Below are 14,496 nucleotides of genomic sequence, written 5' to 3'. Positions count from 1 at the left end.
GAGAGCCCATTTAAATAAGTGGGTTTAGAAGGATGTAATTCTGTTTAGGATAGCACTGTTAGTATGGCATGAGCTTTCATGTGCATATTTAGTTCATCTGTACAAGGCTATACTTGCATATTCCTGTGTAGACTTTTCACAAGTTCAAATGGAGGGTCACCTCCACACAAAGAAGCAAGCTCATATTGAAATAAACGTTATTAGTAATACCTTCAAATACAGCTTGGGAAATTCCAGGCCAAGGGACTTAGGTGTTTGGGGAGGGGAGGCATCTCAACCAAGTATAATGCCCTAGAATCCACCCGCCAAAGCAGCCATTTTTATCAAGGGGGGACTGATCTCTGTAGTCTAGAGAACAGGTGTCATTGCAGGATACCTTCAGGCTCTGCCTGGAAACTGGCAAACCTAGCTACTCTTGAAGGTGCCACTGGACCTTTCCGTCCATTCTTTGCCAGCCAAAGCAATTCTTCCAGCCTATGCATTTGGCCTGAACGGAATGACGCACCACCAACCACTCATCCGCAAAAGAGCCCGCTTCTCTATGTGCAGCCAGCTGGAAGAGGCGGTAGCAAAAAAGACCCGCCTCCTCGCCGGTCCCAGGAAGGGGAAGGGAAGAGGTGCGTCGGGCCTTCCATTTTGCTCGGCAGCATCCAGGCCCGGGAAGGAGTCGTCCTCTCTCCGGGCAGTGCCCTACCCCAAAGCAGTTGGCAGCCAGAAGCGGCAGAGGCGCATCCTTAGCTCCGAACGCGGCGTAGTTGGGAGGCAGCGGTCCTTGGCGCGCCTCGTGGGACCGCAGGGATGGACTTGGACGGCCTTCTTTTGGACGAGGAGGGCGCTTTTTCCTTGAGCGGGTTCCAGGAGTTCACAGTGAGCCGCCTTCCTTCTTCCCTTCCCGGGTCAGAGGTGGGCGCCGGCTAGGCTCCCTAGGGAGAGAGGGCTTGAAGGACGATTCTCCTTTTTTTTTGCCTTGCTAGCGTCTGCGCCGAGTGTCTGCTTTGCTTCGCTTGGTTTCTTCCGAGACGCGCTCCACCTATTCTAAAGGGAATCTTTGTAGTCTTTCGGTTTATATTGATGCGTTTAGCTTAATGGATCTTCATTGGTGAAGGGGGCTACATGGGGGCTTGATAGTTACTCCAGAAGCCTGATTAGCTTACAAGGTGCATGTGCTCGTATGTATATGCTAAACAGGAGGGATCGCAGTTGGGTTGCCAATCCCCAGGTGGGGGCAGGGGATCCCCCGGTTTGGAGGCCCTCCCCCCCGCTTCAGGGTCATCAGAAAGCGGGGGGAGGGGAGGGAAATGTCTGCTGGGAACTTTATTATTCCCTATGGGGATGTATTCCCATAGGAAATAATGGAGAATGGATCCGCGAGTATCTGGGGCTCTGGGGGGTGGGGCTGTTTTTTGAGATAGAGGCCCCAAATGTGCAGCGTGGCATCTGGTGCCTCTCCTCAAAATAGCCTCCAAGTTTCAAAAAGATCGGATCAGGGGGTCCAGTTCTATGTGCCGCAAAAGAAGGTGCCCCTATCCTTCATTATTTCCTATGGAAGGAAGGCATTTAAAAGGTGTTCAGTCCCTTGAAATGTCATGGCCAGAACTCCCTTTGGAGTTCAGTTGTGCTTGTCACAACCTTGCTCCTGGCTCCACCCCCAAAGTCTCCCGGCTCCACCCCCAAAGTCCCCAGATATTTCTTGAATTGGACTTGGCAACCCTAGATCGCAGTGCCCGGAGGCCGGTCACATTCCTGTACTCTAGATGACTGAATGTGGCATGCTTATTTGTTGAATTGGGGCTCAGTCCTTTCTCTAAAACAGCTTGAAGGAGGGGGCTTCCGAGGGGTTGTTGTTTAAAGGAGACGGGTGGTATATAGAGATTGAACTGATGGGGAAAGGGCTGCCATGATGCACCCCTTTTAAGCTCATTTACGTTAGGATTGCACTGGCACTCACGCTGTACATGGATTCTCCTCCCTGTTGTGCTCTGCAGCTCATTGGAAAAGTGTGAAAAAAGAAGAGAATGATGGATTCCTCTTGGACTGTTAAGAGCTTGTTATGAAGCTCTGTATCGCCATGAATCTGATTTCCTCTTTCCTCTCTGGGTCAGAAGTGGGTGCCTGCTAGCCCCTGGAGCCGGTGGGGTCCTGAAGGCCACTTCTCCTTTCTGTGTTGTTAGCATCAATGCCCACTGTCTGGTTTGCTTTGCTGGTTTTTCCCTAGATGAGTTGTGTTCTTTTGTGTATCTTTGCGTTATGGTTATTCAGTTAGAAATATGAGCACTTGTGACATGCTGTCGGCATTGTGCTGCACAGCATTCTAGAATGGGGGGTGGGTGCTGGCCCTGGAAATTCATGTCAGATGGAAAATATAAACCAGTTCCAGTGGCCTGCTTCTCCAGATGTACAGAGATCTGTGAATGTGGGGGGGTGTTGCTTTCCGTCAGACCTCAGTGGGTAGTGTGAATGCCTAACATATATTTCCTAAAATGGGATCCTGTTATTGCTTTTTGATAGTTAATTACTAGTATTTTTTTAAAAAATATGTAGTTAAATATTAGTGAATTACAGACTTACAGCTTTTAGCTCTCTGTGGGTTTTCTGTGGAGGAGGGCGAGCCCTACCTTGCCCTCTCATTTGCCTGTCCTCTTTGTCAGTTTCTTCCCAGGCATCAGCAGCTGAGTGATAGGGTGCGCAAGCGGCTTTACTATGGTTGGGATAAGGAAAGTGCCCTCGATAACCTCTCAAGCCCAGTTGCAGGTGAGTCTGACCTGAGATTGTTGCAGATCAGTTAACTGGAAGGGCTGAAGGGACAAGAGCGCCATCTGCTTATAGACAAACGTGAAAAGCTCCTTTACCTTTGACTTATCACCCTTATACATAAAATGTATATGATTTATACATAAGATGTATATGACATACATTTTAATTGGAGACCAACTGGCAAAATCTGTAAGAACTGTTTTTTTAAAACTTTTTTTTACAGTTTGATTAGTGCTGAGATTCTCTTGCCCTTAACTGCCCCCCTCTCTTGTTCTTTGTTTCATGTAGCCCTGATATGCCTTTTAAAAAGTTCTTTACATTTGTTTATTTAATGTGCTATGTGTGTCTTCTCGATTCGAATAGGCTTAGCATTGCTCATTTGATTCCAATAGGCACTGCTTTGCTCATTTGTCAGCATAGCCGACTGTTGAGGTGTCTCAGATCACTTCAGGGGTGAAATGTTGAGTCGTGTGGGAAAGCATGTGTGTAATGAGATGGAAGGAAAAAGAAGGTGGAGAGGAAGATGGGGCAAGGGGGGGAGAAGTGAGCCTCCAAAGAGGATCTTAGTGAATTAGTGGCTTGTATGAGAGCAGGCAGATACTGTAGGTCCATACTGTTTAGTTTTATAGATCAAAGCTTGTTGGCATTGGAGTTTGTCTAGCTGCAGCATTTTGGACAAATTGGAATATCTGGAAGGTCTTCAGAGTCAGCCCTGTTTAGGATATGTTGTTGAAATCTAATCTAGTGTAGGAGTGAAGTACCAAGAGAACTTTTCCTTATGTTAGAGTTTTGTGAACAATGAAATTATCTCAGTTTTGACTGTAAGTTGCATTTAGTACATCTGCTCATACCTGTCTTGTGATTAGTTACCTGTCATGCTGTCAAGAGAGACGATCATCTCTGTAGCAAACAACCTGTTTAAACATCAGCATTTGGCCTTGTCATAAATTTAAAGCAATAGCCTCTCTCCTGATATACCATCCAAGTGTTAAAAGAGTTCTACTGTTCCCAAGCAAAGATGAAAAGCCTGAGATCCACCCTGAACATCAATGTGAACTGATTTAACTACTCTCCAATGGGAGTGGGGAGTCTTGCTATTCTTTATTAAACTTCTTTTGGATCACATTCTAGATTGACTTAAACTGGGTTTGTTTTTTTTTGGGGGGGGGGGGGGGTCAGTGGTCCAGTGTCCTTCAAAGCAGGCCCGTAGCCATGGGGAGGGCTAAGCCCCTCCACCCAACCCCCCCTTCCAGCTATATGGCCCCTCCATTGCTCTCCCCCTCACTCCGCTGCTCTCGTGGCCCCATCTCTCGGCTCTGGGCTCTTTCAAAGAGGCCCCCTCCCCGGGAAAAGCAGCGCTGAGGCCCGCGGCTTCTCTGTCGCACGTTCAGCGCTGAAGCGGAGGAGAGAGGCCTCCTTGAAAGATAGGGTTGCCAATCCCCAGGTGGGGGCAGGGGATCCCCCGGTTTGGAGGCCCTCCCCCCCCTCGCTTCAGGGTCATCAGAAAGAGGGGGGAGGGGAGGGAAATGTCTGCTGGGAACTCTGTTGTCCCCTAGGGAGATTTATTCCTATAGAAAATCATGGAGAATTGATCTGCGGGTATCTGGGGCTCTGGGGGGGGGGCTGTTTTTTGGGGTAGAGGCACCAAATTTTCAGTATAGCATCTAGTGCCTGTCCCCAAAATAACCCCCAAGTTTCAAAAAGATTGGACCAGGGGGTCCAATTCTATGAGCCCTAAAAGCAGGTGCCCCTATCCTTCATTATTTCCTGTGGAAGGAAGGAATTGAAAAGGTGTGTCGTCCCTTTAAATGTGATGGCCAGAACTCCCTTTGGAGTTCAATTATGCTTGTCTCAGCCTTGATCTTGGCTCCTCCCCTAATGTCTCCTGGCTCCACCCCCAAAGTCTCCTGGCTCCACCCCCAAAGTCCCCAGATATTTCTTGAATTGGACTTGGCAATCCTATTGAAAGAGCCCCGGGAGCAGGTGCGTTACCAGGTAGGTGGGTGGGTGGGTGGGAGGGAGGGGGAGGCTGACGGAGCGGTGGGGAAATTGGGGGCCACCAAAGCAGCGGCAGCGGAGAGAGAGAGGGCCGCCAGAGCGGGGCCCCCTCCCCCTAAAATTTTTCCCCCTGCCCCCCCCCCCCCCAATTTTTTTTCTGGCTATGGCCCTGCTTCAAAGTTAGCTTATAAACATCTGGCACAAGTTTTTCAAGCATGGTCTGCTAACCTGCTAATACCATTGGGACCTATAATGGGCAAGGGACCACTTTGCTGCATTTCCTACCTGCTGCGTGCCTTCTCAAATGTTTGTGTGTGTAGGCAGATAGATGTTGTTGTTCCATTGCACCTGCTTATTCTTGCCTTTCGTCTGAACCACTTTTTAAAATCCTTTCAATGTAGCCTGTTGTCTTTATTGGTGTGTTCTACTGTGTATGTCAGAGACCAAACCCAGTTTCAGTCAAACTATCAGAAGAGGATTTGTTCCCAGGTCTAGGGACAAGGGCAGGGGCGGTGCTGGGGTTTTTGCTGCCCCAGGCCGCCGCCCCACCCACACCACCCCATCCCATCTTTAAAAGATGGGGGAGGTGGGGCTGCTTCTGCCGCCTCCCTGCTAGGCAGAGAAGCGGCAGAAGCAGCTGATCTACCTCCCCCCTTCCATTTAAAAACCTTTACAGATTAGCTGATCAGCGGGGGTATTTAAATGGTGGGGAGGGGGTTGCCGTGGCACCATCTCTTTTGTACGCCCAATCCCTGGTGGGGGAAAGAGGCGGAGCTGAGCCTCTGCCTGGCTCTCAGGCTGCCTTCCCTGGTAGGGGAAGCAGCCTGGGAGCAAGACCAAGCCGGCTCTTTCCTCTGCCTGAGTCTTGGGTAGGGGAAAGAGGCGGAGCTGCGCCAGCTAGCGTGTGGGGAGGGGGTGCCTAGTGGTGCACCATAGGTCATGCTGCACCCTAGGCAGCCACCTACATGGCCTACACCCACATGCCAGTCATGGACAAGGGAATCAAATCCTCCTTGCAAGGACACGGTGGGTTAGAAACTCCTCCCTTTGACAAAATGTCCAGTTGCATTTCACAACATCACAAACTCTATGCGAACTAACCTTTATTTAGATTACTGGGAGTTAATAGTTTGCTCTGAATACTCCCAGTTCATAGGCAGCTGTAGATCCTCACTGCACAGCCTCACAGCATTTAACACTGCATTCCAAATGGGCAGAGCATCTGTGGACGAGTGATTGCCTCTCTGCCTTTCAAGGCCCCAAATTCAATAATATGCTTTCTCTGCAAGGCACAATATGCAGGAAAGCAAAACTTCATCACTGGAGGGGTCACTATACATTGGAGTGTTTGTGCTAGAACTTAGGGACAAGGGCCTTTATGCATAATTGTGAACACTGTCACTTTGTACTTTCTAGATATTGCTGTCGAATTGCTCCAGAAAGCTGCTCCCAGTCCCATTCGCAAGCTCCAGAAAAAATATGTATCTCATGTCTCCCGGTATGGCTTGGAATCCTTTTTTCTTCTTCTATTCTTCTTCTTTCTAGCCCTGATCTTTACACATCTTCCATACATATGTGCATACTCTTCTGGGGACTCTTATACATCCTTGAATGTATGCGGTTACATCCATGCCAACTTCAGGACTGTTGGAGGGAGGGGTAAGGAGGTATTCCAGTTACGAAGGACGGGTGTAGGATCCTGTGGGGAAGAGGGATACCGCAAGAAAGTTGTCTACGCTGATTGTGAGAGAGTTTGATGTTCTAATTTCTAGGTGAAATAAACTGAATGCAGATCAAGGGCAGTGATTGACAGGTCAGAGAGTGAAATGTGGAGTACATGGGCTTCCATTAGTAATCATGGCGTGAATATAACCCTAAGATTTTTTCCAGTTGCACAAAGGATCTGTGTTCTTACAAAGTCCAGGCGGCACAGTTTCTTGCCCATATCTGCTGTGAGCAGCACATCGGTGTTGCTTTGCTGGCCCATTCTCACTAATACTTCCATATTTCTTTGCTTGTGTTCACTCCTTTTTGTGAGGAACAGCGCTTGACTGTGGGTTTAGTTTAGACACCGCACAACTGCCAAATTACAGTATAACGAGCACCTGACAGTCTAATGGCTGATCTTCCACAGAATAGTCCCAAGGAAGCCTTGAGTCAGTTGTGCAGAATGAATTTTTTTTCAAGACCTAGACTATTTCTGCAGTGAGCCCTGGTTGAAACTATCTGCCTTACGGGCTGGTACCAATGAGATTTGAACTGGTGTCTTTCAATTCTTTGTCCCAGAGAGGCTTGCATTTCTCCTTGCTCCATGATGTTGGCCCTGGTTTATATTGAGAGGCTTCGGCACCGTAATCCTGAATACCTGCAGCAGATCTCATCCTCTGACCTCTTCTTGATCTCCATGGTGAGCAGCTGGGTTGGGAGGGGCAGGCAAGTGGCTGAGATTGTTTGCAAAATATTTTATGCTTATACAGTGATATCAGTGGCATGTCACATCTATAATAAATTGAGGGCAGAAAGGCCACAGATTCATTATAATTTCTCCGCTCTTTCACTGAGTCTCCTTGAGCTTCTGTGGCCTCTTCTTGACAAAATCACCTTCTCTGGCACTCGAACCGCCCCTTCCTGGCATTTGAGACACCATTATGCAACATGCTTAATGGAGATTTTGGAAGAAAGGATAATCTTTCTCTTCCCTGCCCTCAGCCTCCCAGGTAAAATCCAAGCCTCTTGATTGGCTCATGGCCAGATCAGCTGATCTGTCCAGGTTTACGCAGAGGGGCAGAGCCTTTGGGAGAAACTATGAATCTCTCCTTCCAGGAACTTCTCTGGAATCTGTCAGCAGAAAAACTGTTGTTGGTGGGACATGTGCCCTCATGCTAGGGAAACATGGACCATGCCAGCCCGTTTTTTCTCCTTTGATTGTATGTCCCAGGATTTCCTGCTTTGAGTGCCTTGGAATCACCTCCTTTATCTTTCTGACCTTTGCTCTGCTACTTGATTTCTTTAATCATTTTGTGAATGGATTTCCCTTGTTTAACCTGTTAATATGAGGGCGTGGAATTCGCACTGGCTATCCAGACATCATTACAGATCCTCTCCTTTATGGGTCTGATGCACGGGAGTGATAATCTTGAGCGTGGGGTTTTTCCTCCATTCTTACAGGTTGGATGGACACTGCCTTCGTCTTTATCTTTATAAGGAAACTTATTTGGCCCCAAACCCTCAGTCCGTGCAATTTAAACCTGTTCTCTTATACTGCTTTCAGATGGTTGCCAGTAAGTACTTGTATGATGAAGGGGAAGAGGAAGAGGTCTTTAACGATGAGTGGAGTGCTGCGGGCAAGGTGGAAGTACAGACCATGAACACACTGGAGATGAATTTCCTTCATGCCATTGTAAGCTTTCCTACATAAGTGCCATATGATGGGAACTGGGTCACTGTTACAGTTTTAAGTTCAGATGAGCCCAGAGGGATTGCTGTTTTTAGAAGGCCCTTGTTTTTTAGAGAGAGCCAGTTTGGTGTAGTGGTTAAGTGTGCAGACTCTTATCTGGGAGGACCAGGTTTGATCCCCCACTCCTCCACTTGCAGCTGCTGGAATGGCCTTGGGTCAGCCATAGCTCTGGCAGAGGTTGTCCTTGAAAGGGCAGACTCTTATCTGGGAGAACTGGGTTTGATTCCCCACTCCTCCACTTGCACCTGCTGGGATGGCCTTGGGTCAACCATAGCTCTGGCAGAGGTTGTCCTTGAAAGGGCAGCTGCTATGAGAGTCCTCTCAGCCCCACCCACCTCACAGGGTGTCTGTTGTGGGGGAGGAAGGGAAAGGAGATTGTGAGCCGCTCTGAGACTCTTGAGTGGAGGGCGGAATATAAATCCAATTTCTTCTTCTTCTTCTTTTACTTTCTGGCTCCTGTGAGCAGCTCTATTCCATCTTAGAGTGGTTTAAAGTTGGCCCATGCTGTGTATATATAGTAAAATTTTCAAGAATCCTAGCTGTTAAGTGTTCATTATTATTGACATGTCAAATTGGGGGGAGGGATTGAAAGCTTGCTAGTTAGGGGGGAGACACCTTACCCTAATGAATTTCCTTGAAAGTTGAGGAGGCTTCTTTCTGTAAGATATGATCAGCATGGCGATGTGGATGTTTTATCCTGCCTTCCCCAGTTTTCCAGCAGGGGACGTCTTGCAGGGCAAGTGCCATTAAAATAAGATTTAAGCCTTGCTTTCCTGCAAGCGAAGGGATAAGAAGACAAACTTTTCTGTTTTCCACAGGATTGGAGCCTCTACACTGATCCAAAGGAACTTTTCGAAGTCCTCAGCTGGCTGGAGGGGCGGTAGGTGCTCTTGTTTTTTGTGCGGTGGTATTATGTCATCATTCTGTAGCCTGACACATAAGGATATATTTTTTACCTTCTGGCTTCCGTGAGCAGCTCTGTTCCATCTTAGAGTAGTATAGGTTGACCCAAAGATTTCTAAGCGGGAATGAGGTTGGGCAGAATTGCCAGATCCTTAACTAGACTGTGCAGTAGATGCGGCTTCATAGCGTAACGGAGAGCAGCATTCCGTCTCTGTCCTTCTGCTTTGTTCTTAAAAGAATAGGAGAAGTTTTCAAGATTCAGAAGGAGCAGCCATGAGAATTGAGTAGTTGAAAAAAAGAGCAACCACATGAATGGGTGGGGCAAATACTTAAGAAGAACATGAGACTTTAAAAAAAAAAAAAACACCTGTCCAGAGAATCAGACTGCTGGTTTTGTATTTATTATGTTGGTAAATAAATTTCAAGGGCTGGCACCCTAATTAAGAGTCATTTCTACTGGGCTGTGTCTGGTACAATATTCCCAAGTTTCTGGGACAAAGGAGATGGGGTCAGGAATGGGTATTTCTGTCCTGTGGGAACAAATCCTGCTTGTGGTTGAAGTTGCTGCTAGGATATATTGGCTGTGATGAGAAGCTCCTGGACCTCTGAGCTTTAATTCCTCTTTCTCTTCTGTCTTGCAGTGTGGCTGAGAAGCAGGGCATCCAGCGTGGCTGGTTCACGTACACTGACCTGTGTGTTTTAATGGAGCAAACACTGTGGCAGCAGGCATTGGGTCAGTTCTATCAGCAGGTAGCCAAGGTGAGATGAGGCAGGCTGTGCCCTGCATGAAGGGAGAGGTGGGGAGGATATAGTAAGCAAATGGATGCTCAGCGATGAGGAGTGATCGGTCATAGTTAGGAGGGAGCGAGAGAATTCCTATTTATTTATTTAAACTTTTATCCCGCCCTCTCCGCAAGCGGACTCAGGGTGGCCAACAAGCAAATTCAGCCAATACAATTAAAATTTAAAACAAAAAAAACCTGTTAGATCTGATATGCATCTGTGAGTTTGTGTGTATATGATTGTCTGATAAAGGTCAGTTTTATTGATTTATGTAATTTCTAGATTGCTTTTCTCGCAAGGCCTCCAAAGCAGTTTATTATTCCGAAACAAAAATGAAAACAAGCGACAATGTATAGACAGTTCTTTGAAAATCTATTTGTCACATTTTTAGCCTGCCCTAAGTATGAGGAGCTCAGAGATGGTTACATGGTTCTTCCCATCCCTCAAAATCAAACACAGTGAAAAAAGCAGCTGCAGTAATGCAAAGGCCAACATACAGCTGGTAGCATTTATTCATATAACCCTCCCCCTTTTTTTTAAACTGCCTTCAGAAATTAAAAAGCAAGTCTTGACAGACTTCTCTTGGAAGGTTATTCCATAAATATAGTGGCACTGTTAGGAAAGGCCCTTCTTCCTACTGCCAACCATTCATCTGTAAGGTTCCAACAAGACAACATGTTTTGCCTCTACAGGGGGGACAGTCTCCCCCCCCCCTCCCCGTGAGTTCTTTCAGGTGAAGAAAACAGTGTCAAGGGAAGGGTGGAGAGAAGCTGTCACCCTTGTTGCAGTCCTGATCTGAATCAGATTGCGGTATGCTTTGGAATTTAGCTTCCAGCAGCTGCCTCCCCTTTGTGAAAGGAACAGGGTCAGGTCAGGGAAACCCCAACCTGACTCATGGCAAGCACGTTATCTAGTGTAGAGCGAAATGTTGGGATTTGGGTGGAAATTAATTCCTTTGATGTCTTCCATCCATTTTTTAAAATTTATTTTCAGCTTTTCCCACAAAGCAAACTCAAGGTGGATTCCCTCAGAAAATTAACAATTAAAAACAGCTAAGAACAAAACAGCATAAAACAGCTAAAATGTAGCCTCCAAGTACTCTGCTTCAACAATTATGATACGTTGATCTGGAGGGCTATCAAATCCCAAGATTGCCAGAGTGTGCAGGGGTGGGGGAGGCCTAATAGAAGGTGACGTGTCAAGTAAAACAACATGCCTGTGGATCTAAAGTGAGGGAAGTGTTTGAATGGGGTTTTTAGCAGCATGGGCACCTGCCTGATCTCCAGATAAGAACATAAGAGAAGCCATGTTGGATCAGGCCAACGGCCCATCAAGTCCAACACTCTGTGTCACACAGTGGCAAAAAATGTTATATACACACATACACTGTTGCTAATAGCCACTGATGGACCTGTGCTCCATGAGGGAACCTTTTGCATCAGAAGACACACTGTGTGATCACATGCCTCGTTTCTTCCCACAGCTGGCTTGTATTCTTGGCGTGGTGTACCTGACAGGTATTGCAGCTGTCCTTGCCTCTGCTGCTGTGGTGCACCATACTCTACATGTGAAGAGGGCTGATCCTTCTGAATTGGCAAGTGGTAGACCTGCCCTGGCATCTTACCTGCCTCTCCCATCTCCAGTTCAGCATCTGGATTGTAACTTGGCGCTACCTAATGACTCTCCATCCACCAAAACAGAGAATATGACCTTGCATGGTGAACAGCAGCACGAGGGGAACAACGGTGTCATGGCTACAGCACTCTACATCTGGAGCAGTGTCCTCACTGCTCTGTCTTCTGCACCACCAGCTCCTACCCATCACTCATTTTGTCCACACTGCAGTCAGTCCAGCCTCATATGTGGGACAGCCAATCACACCGCTTTCAACAACCCTTCTACTCAGCCAACTGCTTCCGGACTTGCTGCCCACTGTACTAGCTGCATGTGTTGGGGCTGGCACCTTCCTGTGCCCCACAATTGCAAAGACTGGCCTGAACCCATGGCACTGCAGCAATGCCCCTCACAGGCTGCCTTGGAGCTTGGAAGGATCAAGGCCTTCATGTTCCCTAGTTAGGGTTGGAGGCAGCAGGTTAGAGTTTAGGCTTGGGCACCTTGATACAGAATGCTATGATCTGGGGCACCTTGATACAGAATGCTATGAGCACTTGAAGGGGTATAAAAACGCAAGGTGGGAGAGGCTACGAAATGGCAGGGGCCTGCCAGTCTGTCTCCTGTCTATTTGATACCAGCTCTCGTTTATAGGCCAAAACGATTTCTGCACCCACTCTCTTTCAGCAATTTAGTGGCTGTGCTCAAGAGCCGCCAAGAGTTTGCTGAAAGGATATATCCCACTTTGGGAGTCTACAGTTAGGGGTAGGGTGAAGACCGAGACAGTGAGGCTTGGATCAGTCATAATCCTTCATTTGAGCCAATAACCCGCATTGGCAAGCCTAATTTCCCTTATTAGGTAAAACATAAGGTGGGTTTGCACATTTGAGCTTGTATGGTAAGTTGTAGGAAGAAATGACCTATGGTGACAAATGGCAGCAATCCTACACCTTCAGGCTATAGCTGTATTTGCTGCACAGTATAGCTAGCATTGGGAGTCGTGCATTGCCTCCTAGCTTGTGAGATAGCTTTCTTGAGGTGCTAGGAAGAAATGATCTGTGGTGACTACCTCTCACAGTGACAAATGCCAGCGATTCTACATCTTCAGGCTATCCAGGGATAGCTGTATTTATATCACACCATTAGCATAATGTGGAAACTCACTGTTATTGCCCTAACACTGATCTAGTGCTTCCTACTTGGGTAACCATTCCTAAGAGCAACGCAGGACTAGGCTGTGATTTTCTTCAACCACAGCATTGGGAAGGAAAGAGGGAAGACCCAGTTACATGTTTAATTTTGGTGCTTTGGTACCCCTGCCTGATGCTTTGGGAGCGCTTGACTGCCCAATCTAATTCTTTGGGTGGAGGGGGATGGAGAGGTGGCAGACACTTTCTACTCCATAATCTTGCTAGCACTTTTTTGCTGTAGTTTTTCACTTCTTGTAGATGGGATCTCTTCTAATAAAAATAGTTCCTGATGATACGTTCCTCTTTGGGGTTTGTTTGATTTTTTTTATTACACTGCGCTCAGGTGTCGGAGTCTTCCTTCACTTCCTGCTCCGTTGGTGGTGACAGTGGGGAGAGCTGCAGTATCACATACACTGATTCTTCTGATGTTCCTGAAACATTCAGATTTGAGGAATTGGAACACTTGGGCAAGGAATGACACGGCTATATGGATGACTTGGGATTCTAGTCGTGGTATGGCTTGAAAACTACAGGAACAGCTCACAGCAATCCTGTTGTCTATACACTAATCTTTGCCCAAGGCAGTTTTTGACCTCTGGTACCATATATGTATTTGAAACTTGTGCAGGTCTCCTTCAATTATTTTTAAATTAATTGAGATTCTTAAGGGACTGAATTCTCTGCTTTCATGCAGTGTATTCAATAGCTGTAACTTAGCAACCCACCTCCGCAGAATCAAAAGTGAGTAATCATTGCTTTTTATTTATTTATTTGCTTTGGATTTATATCCCACCCATTCCAAAATGGACTCAGGGTGGCTAACAATGCAGTTTACCTGTAATGTGTTTTTTTTACATAAAAGAATTCTTCAAGTAGCACCAAAATGCATCTGTTAAGGATACGAGTGATTTGCGATATATTCAGCCACCAAAATATTCAATAACAGTACAAATCATTAAATTTGTACAAAATAACACTTTTAAGAAAAAACGTTCACCCAAATCATTAAAAACCCAACATTCTGAAACAAATATAAGCCAGTTATGAAGCAGCAACTCACAAATGGTAAGTGACTGAAGACTGAAATATAATCATCGAGGAGCAAAAAAAAGGGATATTTTGTCTTTCCTCTGCATCATGTCCTTTGTCAGGCCCATATACTTTCTTACTCAGTCACCTGCTCATTCCCTCCCCTCTGCTGGAAGGAAATCGAGGTGGATTCTTTGACTGAGGCGTCATAGAAAGAAGCTTTGAAGATGTGCCCTTAGTACAGAGTTCATGGCACTTCCTGCAACAACAAATGGTCTCTCCCTTCAAACCGTGCATGATGAACAGCTTTGGGGCTAATGCTGATGGACAGGTATCCTTTCCAGAGCTAGAGTGGCCCTCACTTCGTTATGTAGCACCACTTAAGACTATCTGGGTTGGTGCTGACTATGGGCTAAGACTGAGCCTTGTTTCCCATGCCAATTTTAAGCTAAATCAGTGGTGCTAGCAGTAATATGAAATAAATAGAACCTTTCCGTTGTGTTCTATGGCTGTGGGCGATGCACATTTCCTTTTCTGGCCACAAAAACTGCATCAGTGCTGCTCAGGCACAAAGGCACCAAAGGGGAAAAGATACTTATTGTCACTATGTGTGGTCTGATGCAGTTACTGCTTGACGCATCAGGTTTAATCTAGAGAAGTTTTGTATATGTAACTAGTGCTGCTCTGGTTCTACTCTTGCTCAGTCATGCTTTCTACCCCTCTGCACAGTGGGGTTGCTTACTGGCCAAGCTGAGTTAATGGCTAACGGGC

The 14,496-nt window shown here is 46.7% G+C and overlaps 1 protein-coding gene across 1 annotated transcript; it reads left to right on the top strand.

Annotated features, from left to right (window-relative positions):
• Positions 1-592: 592 nt before the first annotated feature.
• CNPPD1 (cyclin Pas1/PHO80 domain containing 1) lies at positions 593-12,991 on the top strand. Its single transcript, XM_060263293.1, has 8 exons — positions 593-867; positions 2,649-2,751; positions 6,169-6,250; positions 7,039-7,159; positions 8,024-8,152; positions 9,028-9,089; positions 9,754-9,871; positions 11,379-12,991. The coding sequence occupies exons 1-8, from the start codon at positions 799-801 to the stop codon at positions 11,970-11,972; spliced, it is 1,278 nt and encodes a 425-aa protein (XP_060119276.1). The 5' UTR covers positions 593-798; the 3' UTR covers positions 11,973-12,991.
• Positions 12,992-14,496: the final 1,505 nt, after the last annotated feature.

The sequence above is a fragment of the Heteronotia binoei genome, chromosome 21 (genome assembly GCF_032191835.1).
Source record: "Heteronotia binoei isolate CCM8104 ecotype False Entrance Well chromosome 21, APGP_CSIRO_Hbin_v1, whole genome shotgun sequence".
Taxonomy (NCBI): Eukaryota; Metazoa; Chordata; class Lepidosauria; order Squamata; family Gekkonidae; genus Heteronotia; species Heteronotia binoei.
The sequence above is the reverse complement of the archived record's forward strand: the minus strand, read 5'-3'. Positions and strand labels throughout refer to the sequence as shown.